This window comes from Colletes latitarsis, chromosome 5, assembly GCF_051014445.1.
Source record: "Colletes latitarsis isolate SP2378_abdomen chromosome 5, iyColLati1, whole genome shotgun sequence".
NCBI classification, from domain to species: Eukaryota; Metazoa; Arthropoda; class Insecta; order Hymenoptera; family Colletidae; genus Colletes; species Colletes latitarsis.
In genome coordinates, this window is record NC_135138.1 from 29296184 (window position 1) to 29312634 (window position 16451).

Sequence of the window (16451 nt, forward strand, 5' to 3'; positions counted from 1 at the left end):
GAATAAACTTCTAGAAATTATTTAAAGTTGAATTATATAAATAATTGCTAGAAGTTTAAAAATTCTCGGTACGTATTATTGAAAAATTAATAATACTTTCTGTACCAATGAATCTATAAGTTTGGTACGAAAAATAATGCAAAGAATCGATTTATTCGACGATGCACTATTTTGTAAAAAAGAAGTGCAAGTTAAGATTGAGGAAAATCAGATTATAGAACATTTCATTAGCCATTCGCCATTATCCTCCGCCAATTTCCCGTCCTACGAAAATAGGATATTGCTTGTCCCAGTTTTTCGACCCGCTATGTATATCAAACAATAAAGTGCAAGAGGCGCCACAGTGTGGCTGTTCTTATCGCGATACATTTTCAGAAGACACGCGTTTCAAAACGTCAGATTAGTTTGACGCGAATCCTTGAACACATCCTCGCTGTGTCCTTCAGTTTCATTCACATTCTAAATTGTCAACGATTGATCGAGTTTTCGGTTTTCGTGTTTTCCATCGTAGACGCGGATGAAGGTTCGTTCCGATGGGTAACGAAAGTAATTCCAAATCGAATTCTAAATAGAAACCCAATACGGAATAATTAACTCTGAAATGGAATTACAGATAGACATAGTTCGAAACAGAGGAATTAATTCTGAAATAGAATCCCAAACAAGTATAACTCAGAGTGGACGAAACTCAAGATAGAATTTTAAATAGAAATTATTTAGAGTAAAAATAAAACTCGAAATAATCGAGTTAATTTTAAAATTGGCTTCCAAATAAAAGATATCTAATTCGTTTTGTTTTCTAAGCCTACGAATTTGAGGATTGCGATTCCTTCCACCCTCGATTTCGGTAGATTCGAAGAACGATGTAGGAAATTATACACACCGAGCGGCATCGAACGCGAAAGTGGGGAGAAATAGTACGAGAAACGCGAAATAGGGGAAGAAAAAACGAAAGTGGGAAAAAGAGGGAGGAGAAGGGGTGAATAAAAAAGCAAAAGGGGGAGACACGTAGACACAGCCATTGTCGACGAACATCCCTTATACGTGTACGGTGCATCGAGGTCGAACTTTCCGATAAACATACTGGCGAGGGAGGCTGGGGGCGAAACGAAGGAAACAGGGTGGAAGGCAGAAACGAAATGGGAATCGTGCAAATCGGAGCAAATGGAAAACAGCCTAATGCAACTGATATCTATTATTGTTTCTAAAGAAACGACTAATTTTCCTAGAAACAGAATTAGACGATCAAACACTCTCATACAGCGTCAAACATAGAAACTATTCGACAGATTCTAAATAATGGATTTGCCGTTGTTTTTCGAAAAAACGAACCATCTTTTGCAGATGGTAATTGCTGTTTGTCGGGCAAACTGTTACGTACGTTTGTAATTTGAAACGTGTTAATCGATTTTATCCCAATTCGGAACGAACGAAGTTATTCGATGCAACGAAGCGTCGATCGAAATGTAATTCGCGAACGCGAGACCGTCCAACACGTTGGATTAAAGCTCGACTGATAGAGTGGAGCCGAACGACCCATATAGAATTTCAAAACATCTCTTTGATTGGTTATACCCATTGTCTATACGAAACTCAGTGCACTCTATGATCGGTAGAGTTGTCTTGCTTGGAATTTTGTCGTACAACGTCAAACTAATGTATTTTTAAAGCAAATTTCACGCTTATGTTACGATCTATGTTGATCCAGGATATTTTGCCAACTTAAATTATTGATATTATATTTCGTCTTAAACTTTGTAGGTCTAGCGCCAACAGACACGATCATATTTAATTAAACCGAAATGTATGCGCAACGTCTATTTTTCTGATACGGATCTGCCAGGCTCCACCCTACCAATTACGTAATAAGTGTTTCACATTACCACTCTGGGATTAAACCTTTCTTGGGTAGACCCAAGACAAACTATTCCATGTTTGTCCACCGAGATACCACACCTGACAATAACACGGTTTAACACGATCGATAGGCAAATTCTTCTTGGAATTTTTCATCCCCTCGTCGTAAAACATCCTCCACGTTTGTTTGCTGAGAATCTTTTATCGGTCGATTTGTTAAAAGATTCCAGAAATCGACGAAATGACAATATCATATGTCCTAAACACTCTGAGCTTCAAAATTTATCCACCACCATTTACTAAATTTCCTACATGTCAAAATCTACATAGTAGTAATATTCAATATTTTACACATCACTCTGACACGAAAGGGTTGATTCTTCAGACCATCTTCCACCCATAGATAAATTATAGATAAACATAGATCTGTGCTTCAAAATCTGTGCTACCACAATTCATACATATCTAGAAGGAACCAATACACGTTTCCAAATTACAAAATCCACACAGTGCCAATATTCTATTAAATATTTTCCAAACTGACGCGAGAGGGTTGATTCTCCAAACGATCTTCCACCCATAAATAAACACTCTGTGCTTAAAAATCTATGCTACCACAATTTACACAAATCTAGAAGGAACCAATACACGTTTCCAAATTACAAAATCCACACAGTGTTAATATTCAATTAAATATTTCCCTAAACTGACACGAAATTGATCCCCGAAACGTCTAAATTCCTTGTTCTGGTCTCCGCGGTCGCAGGGGTTGATTCCGTAGAAATTTATTCGGAAATCCGGGGCGATCGCGAACAAAGGGGAACGTTCAAAGGGGGTGGGGGTAAAAAAAACAGAAAAAGGAGACGAGTGGAGATGACCGCGATTGACAATGAGTCAGGGATGCCGCGGTTTGACGGAAAGTGTGGATTACGTCGTTGCAACGAGGCGTCCATCATCGACACCATGGACCCGACCCCTTCCACCTGCCTTCAGCCCCCTCTGATCAACACCACCATCCACCTTCTCTCTCTCTGTCGCTTCTGATATATCGACACCCGCAGTTTCATAGACGAAACCGGCCGGTAGACGTTAACTGGCTCGGTTCTCAAGAGCGTCGCGATGCATCGCCTCTTTGGACGTAAATGCGTCTCGTTCGTTGTACGTTGCATAAGAATACATACACCCACCCACACACACGCAAATAGAGTTACGAATCGTTATCTGGGGCCGTTTCGAGCGCGAAGACACGCGACTTTCGACTTTCGGGGTTCGACTCGCGCGGAAGACGACTCGAGAGATATCAGTGACCACGTTTGCTCGTAAAGGCACAGCTGGACGAGTTTTAACGAGATCCCCGAGGTAGTGGCTCGAGCGTGGATAAGTGAGTGGGCAGGGACGAGGCCAGACGATCAGACTCAGTGATTGCGTTTCCCTGAGAATTTTTAGTTTATCCGGATTCCGGGGACTCGACTATTTTATTTCGCTCCTTCGCGATTTTCTCAAATAAAAATACAGTTTTCGGTGAAATATACTGGATTAAACTTCCCAAAGAAATGTGTGAGTTGGGAAGAATCGTACGGTGCAGAGAAAGAATAGAATTTTAAATAATGTATATATTTTTTATCGAACCGTGGCTGATAACGTCTGAAAATGCGTGACGTAGGAGATTTTGTATCTTGAATTAGTAACGTGCTATTTTGAAAGTATAATGCAATCGGTGGCACTGATATTACCATAATGATTTTTTTATTTATTTTTTTGTTGGTCCCTTCACCTATTTGTGTACGTTTACATGGATTTTATTTTTCGATCGAAAGGGGATAACTGAAATTGTAGCAATTATATTTTTTTTTATGATTCAACCACTTTGAATTCTGACTTCTAAGTACCATCCAATGCGGGACACCCTGTATAGACTGTGACTGGAATACTTAATTCGATCATTTGCACGGCGTACAAAGTCTAGATCAAAGGGACATTCCACGCTAAATCGATACAATTTTAATGTCGTTTTAATTGAAACACGACGACGAAATTAGGGTCACCGTTTCGTTAATTTAGACTTCGTTAAAAATTGAAGTCGAAGTTTCAGATATTTATCTACGGAAACGCTTAGTATATTTCTCATTCTAACAATTCCAGAATCTTTTCTAGCAGAGTATTTACGCTCCCTATGTAAGCAAATCAGTAATGTTATGATTCTGAGTCAGCCCGAGGATCGAGATCCAATAGCGAAGGTTTATTTTTCACAATATCGCGCAAAGAAACAAAATCCACGGGAAAAAATAAGCGTTTGGTCATTCCAAAGAATCTAAAAACTTCCTAAACCACGAAAGACAAAAGAATTAATAAAAATAAATTGTTCTCTTCGAGCCAACCTTGGACGATAATTTCTATCACGATAAAATAAATAATAACAAAGTTTAAGAAAGGAGAACGATAGAATTTATTTCTGTATTGCAGTAGGGAAGCATTGACATTGGTAAGAATCAGTAAATTACGTTCAATGTGATTCTCATACCAAACTGAACATAAATTTATTACGCCTCTTCATTATTTTATCAGTTGGAAACGTGAAATAATAGTCTCGTTCCGAAGGTGAAGACCACGTGTTGCACGATTCAATGTTTGTGGACAGAGCATGGTTAATGGCATTATGTTACATAAGCCAATGTCAGGCAATATTATTTCACAATAAAATTTGAATCGTGAAATTAAATTATTGTACAAGTCGTATCAAGTTTCACAGTCGCAAAGAGTAGCCTTTAATCCCTCCAATCCATAGCTTCGATAAAATTTTTCAACTCTCGAGACCCGTTTTAATTCGAAACATGTGTTCTCCAAAATGGCCGCCAGCGAAGGGTCGACGATTGTTAATATTTCCGTTCGACGGTTTCAATTTCGCAATATTTTTCGCTAACAACGATCGATTCGACGTGGAATGACCTCGAATTAATCCGTCCCGTCTGCCATTTGTCTCCGATCTCTAACCACGCGTAACGAGACCGGCCATGCGGAAGATAGAAGTTACGTCTGAGATCCTTGAGCCCAGTCAGTGGAATGCGCAGCGAGTCTCGTGCGAACCTGAGATCTAATAACACGCATTAATCACGTTCCCCAGCAAACAGTAGTGGCAGCCCGCGGGGAAACTCACTGTTACCGCCGATTGGATCGATGGAATCGAACGCGTCACGCTGTTAAATTACAGTTGTTCTGGCAGCAATTCAAGACGTTACCGGCGAACGTTTCACCCGCGTAGTAATTCAATTCGAACGGTTTACTCTGGCTCCTGCATCGACTACCGAAATAGTGTATTCTAGGAACTGAAAAAAAAAATACAATCGATCCCGGGATCGAGGGAACTCTGGTACCGTCAGTAAGTAGAATGTGGACGGTGCAGGCAAGACACGCGAGAATCCAGGATATCAACGACAGTGTTATCGGGATGGATGATCCACTATGTGAACCGTGCTACGTGATTTGTATCGTTCTTTCATCGGTGGAACTATCAGAAATTTTTCTTAATTTTTTCTACGTTGAGATATGTCGGATGTGGATAATTACGAGAACACCTTTTATAGTGGAGATTGTGTATTTTATTGAGAAACACAGTAAAACTGAGCGGAGCATCAAATGAATTAAAACACTTCCATTGAATTAGGAGCATACGAATGCATTTGTATTATTTGAGTAACAGAAGAACAAATAATTATTACTGAATTATCGGTGTTCGAAAACAATAACACGGCATTCTTAAATTTAAATATTTAGAAAGCATACAAATTTAAGTGACGATCTATTTGGTATGTTAACTAAAGTAAAAAATTGTAACACACCTTTCGAAATGGACTCGATGTCTCTATGACTATTCTCGATGATTTTTTAATATTTCGTCTAATATTTTGCAATAAGGTTCACGTAAATTTAAACTCTCCATCCCTTGATACTGTCATTGAAATCTGCCACATCTCTCACTCTCAGTGTAAAAACACAGTTTACATCTAAAAATCTAGACGGCGAAAATTGATATAAAAACGATCGATCGAGCTAATAAGAAACAATTGATTTGTGACTTGGGACGTATAGATCTTTGACCAGATCCAGGTCCTATTGTTAGTTCCGGCGACGCAGTGAGTTTTCCAAGGGGTTCCTCGTCGTTCTCGCGTCGTTGCACGATATTGACGCGACTGTCGGTGTTTGTTGGACTTCCAGAACGAGAACGAGGAACAAGGCGACGACGGGGGCAGACCAGGAAGGAGGCAGAGCACCAAGAATCGTCTGCCTGCCTCCGGTGCAGCTCCAGGGACACCCACGGCGTCCTTTCGTCAGAAAGCGTCGCCCGTCTCGCCAGCCAGGTCCATCACGCCGGAAGTGACACAGGTGGGTCGTTTCCTTTCTCCAACATTGTTCTTTCCACCCCCCGCGGCTACCATCCACTCCAGTTTCTCCAGAGTTATAATCCACTAATGTATCCTACTTGACAATTTTCGAAACTTTTAAAAAATATTTCTGGACCCGTACGTATGAGGATAATAATTTTTAAACCGTGAAAAGTAACTGGTCCACTGAGTCTATTTGCGTTAAAAAATTTGTTGAACATTGTTTCATCGAGCAGAAGGAATTTATTCGACCATCCAGGTGAATTAAAATGAATGGAAACATCGTCTCTCCAAGAATAACATATATCCCTTATTTGTCAAAATTTTTAAAAATGCTTGGAACGAATCTTAGGGAGGATTAAATTCTATATAAAAAATTCAAATAAATCTTTTACTTTGTCGAAGCCTCGTATTTGTCTCCAGAATCTTTTAAATTAAGTGTCCATATAAAAATTGCATTGATTCGTAGATTCTGCATTTAAATTTCGCGAGAGTGAACACACTTCGTGCAGAAGTAATCGTCCAGAAGTACATTTCGTTTCATCGCGCGTCGCGCGAGTCGGGAGACCTTGATCGTCAACGGATGGAAAAGAAACGTCATTCGATTGTGTTCGATGTAAATTAATTCGGTCAACGGAATCGATTGTTACGACTTCGGGCTGCGGGAACGTTTCGGATCCCGTTGTCAGTCAATTTCGTTGCGCATCGAAGCGCGGTATCGCGCTCGAAATTCACGATTAAAACGCTTAGGCGGGCGCTACCAATTTTAGATAATCTCCCGCGTTTCTCGGAAGTGATATCCACTCGCGATTCGATGTATCGTGGCTCTCGTAAACGCCCGTATAGCGAACGATAGCGAATTCTAACTTTATCCGCGAAAGATGAACCCTGCCACTCGGTATAGAAACGTAAAATGAAGCAAAGTGTGTGCAAAGCTTACGCGAAGATCGTTCATTGGGTCACCAGCGTCGCAACTTACTACCATGGATTTCGGAATGTACCTATTGTCTATTTAAAATTTCCTCTAAAACATAAGAGAGTTTCTATTGCTCTTTCGTTGTTGACAATATTAAATTATGCTCAGATTTTTAATTATAATTTTTTTTTAACGTCTAACACGAACATAGAAGAAATGTTTACTTTGACTTGCCTGTACTTGACGTTGATCCCTCAACAGAAGTATGGTTTGGCCCTTAACCATAATCGTATCAGACTTTGATCCCCTCCTCTAGTGTTGTAACATTTCTTTGACTAACCCTAAGAACGTGGCGTTATTTGTGAACCGAAAGAAGCTCCGTGAGATTGGGGTTAAGTGACTCTTCCAAGATTCGAGCTGGACGAACAAACTATCTCGCGTTTATCTTCCTCTATTTTGGTAGGGAGGACTCGAGGACGAAGAAAAGCAGAGTAGCTCGAGGTCGGATTTCAGAAGACAAAGTACAAGAACCTCAGATGGCGCGGGAACCAGTGCGAGAAGGTAATTCTCTTCTTGAGTTCTCTTCTTGCGATCGAATCAAGTCCGCCATATTTGGGGGAAGTTCGAATGTTAATTTTGCCGCGAATATGACTCGTTTTCGTTGCGTTTGGGAGTCTCGATATCGCAGAATGAGGGGTTAAGGCTCGAATATTAATTTTATCGCGAATATGACTCGTTTTCGTTGCGTTTGGGTGTCTCGATATCGCAGAATGAGGGGTTGAGGACCTATTTCTCGCTCCAGATCCTCCATGAAGAAGTCGATTCGAAAGAAGGCGCCGTCACCGCCTTCCAATCCGGGAATATTGCGAGAAGTGAGCGAAGAGAAGGAAGACAATGCCTCGAAAGCGGAAGACAAGACACCGAGACGGAAGTATTCTTCGGACGAGAGCTCGGAGGAAGAGGACACCAGAGATCTCGAGGGAAACGTTTATACCAAAGCTGGCATGGAGGTAATTTGACTACCAAATCGCCATGAATCTCGAGCCTAATTTGCATCGGTGGCCGAAACGGTGAAATACATTTTTTAGATTTCGAGAAAAAGCGCCGGGAACGTGAAGCGCTCGAAGCAGGAGATCGAAGCGGATCCGGAACAGGAAGACGAATTCGGGTACACGAACAGTACGTAATTATACACTTTTAATATTTCCAAAGACTATCAAAAGTATCACTCTGATAAATTATAGCAATGCTTCCAAGTTTGGAATATCGAAAGAAACGATACGAAAATAAAATGGTACTTTGTTCTCGTAGAGAAAATAATTATTCGAAAATTCGCTTTCCCAAAAGTATACATTTCTTTTTGATCAATGGATGTACTTGGTGCACGTATGCATAATGCAACGACGCATATTTCTTCGCAGTGAAAGTTCAAAAGAAGTATCACTCGCTGGGACACAAAGTGCTATTAGTCAAAGTGGAGAAAGACAGGTGTGGTTTGGGCATTTCGCTCTCCGGACACAAAGACAGAAATCGGATGGCAGTGTTCATTTGTGGCCTTAATCCGAAGGGTTCAGCGTATAAAGGGGGTCAGCTAGCTGTTGGCGATGAGATACTCGAGGTACGCCATTTTTCTTTTCTCACTACTCCATAATGTTTCTTCAACTCAGAATCTTAATTATATGCAATCCTATATACATCCTGAGTATCAATTTCAAGGCTCTATGTTTACTCATTTGTTTATTCATGTTTACTACAATTGTTTACTCATAAAAAATAAAACCTCTTTAGAGAACTTGGAATATGGATTTAAACATTTTCAGGTAAACGGCTGTGTTTTGCAAGGAAGATGTCACCTAAACGCATCAGCTCGCATCAAAGGCATGGCTGGTACATGTTTCAAGGTTGTCGTCATACGGTAAGACGCGGTTTCTTTTTTCTTGGGGCCTCCTATATCGAGGAAAATCGATTTAGATACAATAATATGTCCACAGAAGGAGTGCAGGCATTGATCAACTCGCTGTCAAACCGATCATTCAATTTCCTCCGACTTTGGACGACGTGAGTCTCGATTTCAATGTCCTTTCTATTTTCTAACCATCCAAATAGAACTGTTCTGACCCTTGGTAGATCAAACTTATACGTCTATATTTCTATATACTTCAAATTCAGGCAAATTTAATTCTTCGTTCCTTCTTTATTACTCTCGTGCAATCCTTTTGTTTGCTCTTTCTTTCTCAAATTTTTCCACGTTAAAGTCACTTCTTCACCGTTTCCATAAATAACAAACAACTGAAAATTGTTCTTCTGTCGCAGTCGGAAATGTTCAGTCACTATAAAGGAGTACGCAGCGTGCCCGTGAAAAAGGCAAGTGTTACCGAGTAGAACGTACTTTGAAGCGTTTCGATTACTACAATGAGGGTTTTCCAACATGTAGGGTCAGTACGGACTAGGTATAATGATCATCGAAGGAAAACACGCTGAGGTCGGCCAAGGTATATTCATCTCCGACATACAGGAAGGCAGCGCCGCGGAGCAGGTAATTAATTCGTAGACAAAACGATTCCCATCGCGCGTCAATTGTACACGGAATAACAGTGTATAGACGAACAGCTGTATTTTCTTGAACATAAAGCCATTTGCATCTTTATAGGCTGGCCTGAATGTGGGAGACATGATTCTGGCTGTCAACAGGGACTGTTTGCTGGGTTCCACTTACGACGAGGTAATAGTCGTACATCGACTGTGTGCTTTTATTATTTTCAAATTTCGATTTTAAATTTATAATTTCTAGCATGGAGTAATAACTGGTCCATCCTGTTTCTTGAAATTATTGTAAGCGATTGGTTACAGTAGCCCAGTGTATTTCTTGTACTCGTTTTTATGTGCAGGCTACCAGTCTCTTGAAAAAGGCAGAGGGGGTCGTTACACTGACAGTGTGCAATCCGAATCAGAGTAAAGTTGCAAAGGAGGAGGAGGATAGGGCAAAGGGCATTATTCCAGAACCTGAGAAAGGTTGAGAAAATAATTCACCTATGATAAATTAATTGCAGAACATGGTTGTGGAACTGTGTACGATATTTCAGAGAAACCAAAGGAACCTGAGAAACCGAAGGAACCTGAACCACCCCAAGATCCAAAAGATTGCAAGATCGTGGCTGGAAGGGACACGACGATAGAGTTCCAGAAAGAAAAAGACAAGGGCATAGGATTCACCATAGCTGGTGGCTCCGACACGCCATGCGTAAGATCCGTTTTAAAATAATTTTTTTTGAATATATCGTCTTGTGAATGAGTGTTGACAATTTTCAAACAATAATTGTTCCATTCCAGAAAGGAGTTTTCATCATCGAAGTGTTTCCTGACGGCGCAGCTGGCAAAGATGGCCGGCTGCAGGCTGGCGACCAAATACTCGATATGTGTGCTAACAGTTTCAAGGAGATCGAACACGAGAAGGCCCACGCGACTGTTTTGAAAGTTGCAGGAACTGTGAGTAACATTTCTCCCATTTTATACATGTGATTCCAATTTTTTAACAGCGGATAAAATTATATAAAAGATCCTCCAAGATTATTAATAGAAATTTAATAGAAATTGGTAGAATATTAATAAGATATAACAATGTGAGGTCTCTACAGCCTTCGTAGAACCTGTATCGATTGTTCTGAATCTGCATTCGTAGATCACGATGGTGGTACATCGACACGAGAAAGCAGAAGAGGAAATCGAAGTCGAGCTGCAGAAGAAATCCGGAAAAGGAGCTGGCCTCTGTTTGACGGGATACAAGAGTGGCAAAGGAGCATACGTATCGGATTTGGTAAGATATAATTTCGTATAAACACTTTTACCCATTTAGAAATCTCCAGTATAAAAGAATTTTACCTGTAATAAATAATACTGCTTTGATTCCCTTGATTTACCTAAACATTTGATCTTGTAGCAATGTAGGTTCATATAGTCGTTTCTCAGTAATAACGCAGATCGAAGGAATATTAACCTCTTCCCGTACGTTAACGAATCTGACTCGTGATGAAGATTTTGGCCCAAACATAAATATCACGAGCCAGACTCGCGAACAGAAGGTCGGCCCAAACGTAAACACCGCGAGCCAGGCTCGCGGACAGCAAATGACGATCGTGATTGAGTTTTAGTTCCTATCAGTACGCTATAAGAGTTGGTCACGATTCTTATAATCTCTGTTACAAAGCAGTTTAGCATCAGTCTGGTCTGTTTACGAGCTAAATGCCACGGGAAGGGGTTAATTTGTGGCTAGCCAGTAATTTTCGTAACGACGTATAAATTACGGTGTTATAGTTACCTGGCGGAAGCGCTTTGGAAAGTGGTAAAATCTGCAAAGGTGATCGAGTGGTAGCAGTCGGAGGCCAAGACGTTCGCGAAGCGCCTGTCGAGGACATCGCGGTCCACGTGAAAGTTTCTAACCCGGTGCAATTGAAACTTGCTAGGTACAAGTCCGCTAAGCAATGACAGGTAATTACCTTTCAAAATCTGTCACAGAACTTTCGACGATACGCGTACGCTCTTTACTCAGTCAAACAAAAATTTCTGTCCTCAATTTTGTCCCAGTTAACGTCGAGAGAAAGCTCCCTGGTTGTTAAATGCTAGACAGAGTATTAAAAATTCCCCACTCGCATTGTCACTGATTTATATCCAAATCCCACAAGAACGCGTTTATGCTCTGATTATATCGATAGTAGAAAACTCTTAGTTGATAATAATTTTATTTTAAACTCTTCTTTTACTTATTTTCATGGTTAAAGTACGAAGTGAGATTCTGTTCCAGTGTAGAAATATTATAACAGAGAACTGATAAACCACTCTTGGATAATATTCTCATGAGGAAACAAACTTGCCAAAAAGATTAATAATTGTACCAAATCGTGTACGTCACTTAAACTATTGTTTTTCCAGGGTTCTGCAGGCGGAACTCTGAACACGAATCTTTGGATACGAATTCCCCTCAGACACCGCGGACTCTAGTGTTACGTAACTGACTATACCAAAGTAATTATAAATATAAGTACCGTTTACTATAAGGATCATAATTCTATAAAGAAAAGAAAAAGTACCGGAGAGCAAGTCGATCGCGTCGACGATCCAAACTACGTTCTTATCCACGCGACCGACATTTTTCACGCCGCGAACACCGAGTAACTAGGAAACGCGACTTAACAAAACGATAAACGAGCGTTTCGTTGCACGGGCAAGGTAACACACGAAGAACAATACGATTTTATAGCCTGTTCGACGCGACACGTCGACGACAACCGCGTCGAAAACAAACTTGTAAAGATTCCGTCTGCCAAGATGAACATCCGGCAAGTAGTTGATACGAGAGCCACGTTACACCGCATACTATTTAGCGATGACAGAGTATTTATGCAGTTATAGAGAGTAATATTGTATTTAATAGTCCCGGGGACACCGGTGAACGGTTTACGTGCCGGGAACAAAGGAAATGAATCTCGAGAAAAGCATCCGGAAGTCGAGGAACGCCCAAGGAACCTCCTCGCTTCTGAATTTTCTCAAATTTTACACGCGTTTTCGTCAGATGCATAGTAGGGTTTTAGAATTTTTATAGCCAGGAAATCGATGCACGCATCGTCACAGAAAGTAATCTGGACCCACGAGACATCTAAAAATTTCTTGTACGTTATAATTTCAATTAGTTTTCTACTAAAATTCTCGAGACATCAATCATGGTAGAAAAATATGACACTGAGTTGTGACATAAATTCGAAGCGTAATAATTTCGATAATTTTATAGAAACATTCTAAGAGAGTGCAAAAAGATCGATTTGTTGAAGCGTCCGGAGCGAGAAGATCCCTCGAGACGGTAGATCAATTATGGACGACGACGTTGATTGATCGCGAGCTCGTTTCAGAGAACAGAGCAGTCGCGAGACGGGTAGCCATTTTTCTCGAGCCTCCTTTTCTTTCGAGGCCAGTTCACCGTGTCTTCGTATAAAACAGAGATCTTGCTTGTACGTTTCGTATTACTTACGTTTAAGTTAGGCGTATTAGATAATTAGGGGTCGCGCGATATGAAGCGCGCGTCTAACCATCTGTGACTTTCGCGATGAAATTCTGACTCTCTTCGAGATCCAGCACATCCGGTCGGAGAGACTTTCGTAGAGGAAAGGATGAGTCGATGAGAAAATGATGTTTGATTTCTACTAGCTCTCAAGGGACTCGACGCTCACCTTCACCGGATAATATAATTATCTCACTGTTTTAGACACCGGTATCTCCTTGTTGGTTGGAAGGTTTTTGGAAAATCTATCAATCAATATTTTAGACAAAATTCTGAATGTTTTGCATTCGCCATCAGTGTTTCCTACACCTGTAGGCTGTTTTTAACAAACTTGGGAACCATTCTCATATAGAATTCAAACTCAGCGTTCAGACTTTGTAGAAAAATATCCATTCCCCATTTCCTATCGCGTAAATTAATAATTAAGAGCACCATCGCCATGAAAATGCATTTTATAGAAGAAAAGACTGTCTCCCGCGTTGCAAACATCACACAGAAATTTTTATAGTCGTTTGATCGTTGTTTGAGCGCTGGCGGGAATCAGACTATGGTCCAGCTCGGAGTTGGGCAAACTGTTCGGTTAAAAGTTTCGACCAACGAATAAAAAATAAATAAAAACTAGTCTACGAATGGATCCAAACGTTTGTATTCGTTACACGCGAATAGAGTTTGCCTCACTCCTTTTTGGACGCACCAGGGCGGCTTGTTGATTGCGTGTAGTTCAATTTATCCTATTATCCTAGTCCTTAGCGTAGATTTTCAAAGAGAGGAGCGCGTGAGAACGAGAGAAGAATAGTATAATGTCGCGAGAAGACTCAAAGACGCGTTTATTCGAGCGAGAAATGGTTCCAATGGACTGCTTTTTCGCTCGAATTTAATCGTGGCGAGATGTCGATGTCCCGATGCATGCACGAGTGACACGCGTCCTCCGTTGATATCCTCGAGACGTTCGAATTAATTGTTACACGCACTCGTGCCTGAATCGAAACGCCGTAGAACTTCGCTTGCCTCGCGAAGCACACGAACGTTTAGTGGTAGAATGCACACGGGGTGGTTCGTTTCAATTTTCGAATCACTTCTCCAAAAAGCAGGTGGAAAAAATGTTTAGGAAGCTGAGAGAGGTCGAAATTATACGTCATAAAGTATCAATAGCAATTTGGAAGATTTGGGCTAAGGATATTTCAAGGTCATTTGTATTAGGGGGGTAGAATAGGGTAAGGAAAGAAGTACAAATATTCTAAATGTGGCAAACATATTGGTTCGAGTATTAGTTATATATTTTGAAAACGAACAACGAAGCTTAATCTATTTAATAAATATGTTACACTCGTTTAGTCTCACAGGGGTAGGTACACAATTAAGTTGCAAATTTAAGTAATGACTCGATTTAAAATACTGTTTATTATCAGTCAGTTGTTGCTCGTCCTACCAAGCTGATATTTTTGAAAATAACAAAATAGTACGATATAGAAGAACGACCTTGAAATGCTCTACTAGCTTCCACGAATCATCCTTTCCGAGATCCTATTACGTTGCTCGCCACCTTCATAAATAAATCAACCGACTCCACGACTTTCCCCACACTTTGCACCCACGCATCTTTACGTCCAAGTTCGATGACCCCGATCGTCAGTTTGAGGTGTGCTCTTAACCTCGAAGTAGTCTTTCATTATTTTCGCTGTCCTCGGTCCTTTCGGTTCCCCTCGAATATCCACGCAATTTTGTTTCTTTAAACGACCTTGAAGTGTCCTTGACACCTTCGTTCCGAGCAAACCTGCTTCGCAAAATCGCGAAACGGATCGTGGATCGAAACGGATCGCCCCGTGGGATCTAGCTGCGAGCGAATTGCACCGTAAGAGCTAGTCGTTCGTTGTTCGTTGCTTTTGATTTCGATAGACGACATCGAATTCGAGTCGAGCCCACGCGAAGAAGCGAGCCAACGAAACATAGGAAGCTAGTCAGCGAACAAAAACCAATGAACATTGAAGTCACGCGTATTTATATATACTATATACATATTTACAAGAACGCTTTGTTATTAACACGCCGGATCGAAATCAAAGGTAATACGCAAAAGAAAAAAAAAAGAAAAAAAAAATTGATAATTATTGCACCCGCCTCCGTAAAACAGTACGTTCTGTTTACATGCACCGCGTGTTACGAAACGATGAGTAGCATCATTGCGCAACGGGCACGTTTGATTGTAAAATGGCGCGCGCGTGTACGAGGTGGGGAGGAAAGGGGGGGGGGACAGAAGGAAATTTATTCGTCGTTGAGTAGCGTTTTAGAGGGACTTAGAAGCGTTTTGCAAATTAATAGAGGAGTCTGCGTCGCTCCAAACACGCCTTCGAAATTCGGGGAGCAATACAATCGAGCCACTTTTACAGTCAACGACTTAAATTATTCTTATTATGAGTATTGTTAGCATTTATCATTATTATTGCCATCGTCATTATTATTATAATTATTGTTATTACGGTCACTTGTCATTGTAGCGCGGCACCGTCGAAGACACAGAAGAGAACATTGATTATAGAGCGCGGACGAACAGATCGAGATCTATTAAAAGCATTCATTGCAAAGTGGCAATATAACGCGATCATGTGTACTGATACTCCCCTAGAAACCTAATGTCAAGGTAAGTGGCTTTTAGAGTAGTGAACGTAGTTTGTTCGAAATTAATTGGCGGCCCCAGGCCAATTAATTCTTCTGAAAGAGTAGTCACTTTTTCAGGCGGAAAATGGCACTATTGGCAGAATTTATTCCAAAAGTACCCTCGATTTGATTGAGACTTTTATCATTTATTTAGCATGTCTTTGTGATACGGAAAATATTTTTTTTAGGTGGAGAAAGTGAATAATTTCGATGATATTGGGTGGAGAAGAAACTGTACCATTATGGTAAAAAACGGTTCAAAGTTTCTGACGAATTGGGACAATTTGAAAATTTTTTAAATTGACATAATGGTGCAATGTACGAGTGCATTCGATCGATTAGATTCGAACGCTGGACGTTGAATTATTTGCACAGTCACGGTCGTAGCTTCTGTTCTCGGTGGAATAAATTACCAATTCGTTCGATGCCATTAGATAAATAGAGTGACAAATGTCACTGTCTGTTTTGCCACGGAAGACCCATTTCGCCGGTGCTCTTCTTTCACGCGCGCGGCTTCTAAGTGGACCAAAGAAATCGTTTATTGGCCTCAAAAGTAGGTTACCGGCACGGGGCTTCGCAAACTGCACGATTAATT

The 16451-nt window shown here is 40.7% G+C and overlaps 1 protein-coding gene across 1 annotated transcript in view; it reads left to right on the forward strand.

The window, feature by feature from the left end:
- The window catches only part of LOC143342092 (multiple PDZ domain protein), a 92001-nt gene extending 76206 nt beyond the window's left edge, over positions 1-15795 (forward strand). The window contains exons 23-38 of the mRNA XM_076765576.1: positions 6070-6237; positions 7616-7713; positions 7955-8162; positions 8241-8331; positions 8574-8770; positions 8973-9067; positions 9144-9210; positions 9466-9516; positions 9587-9688; positions 9803-9874; positions 10041-10164; positions 10236-10393; positions 10483-10638; positions 10832-10966; positions 11464-11637; positions 12079-15795. Coding sequence (XP_076621691.1) covers positions 6070-6237; positions 7616-7713; positions 7955-8162; positions 8241-8331; positions 8574-8770; positions 8973-9067; positions 9144-9210; positions 9466-9516; positions 9587-9688; positions 9803-9874; positions 10041-10164; positions 10236-10393; positions 10483-10638; positions 10832-10966; positions 11464-11634 — 1893 coding nt within the window. The 3' untranslated portion in view covers positions 11635-11637; positions 12079-15795. The remainder of the gene's footprint in view (positions 1-6069; positions 6238-7615; positions 7714-7954; positions 8163-8240; positions 8332-8573; positions 8771-8972; positions 9068-9143; positions 9211-9465; positions 9517-9586; positions 9689-9802; positions 9875-10040; positions 10165-10235; positions 10394-10482; positions 10639-10831; positions 10967-11463; positions 11638-12078) is intronic.
- The last annotated feature ends 656 nt before the right edge of the window (positions 15796-16451 follow it).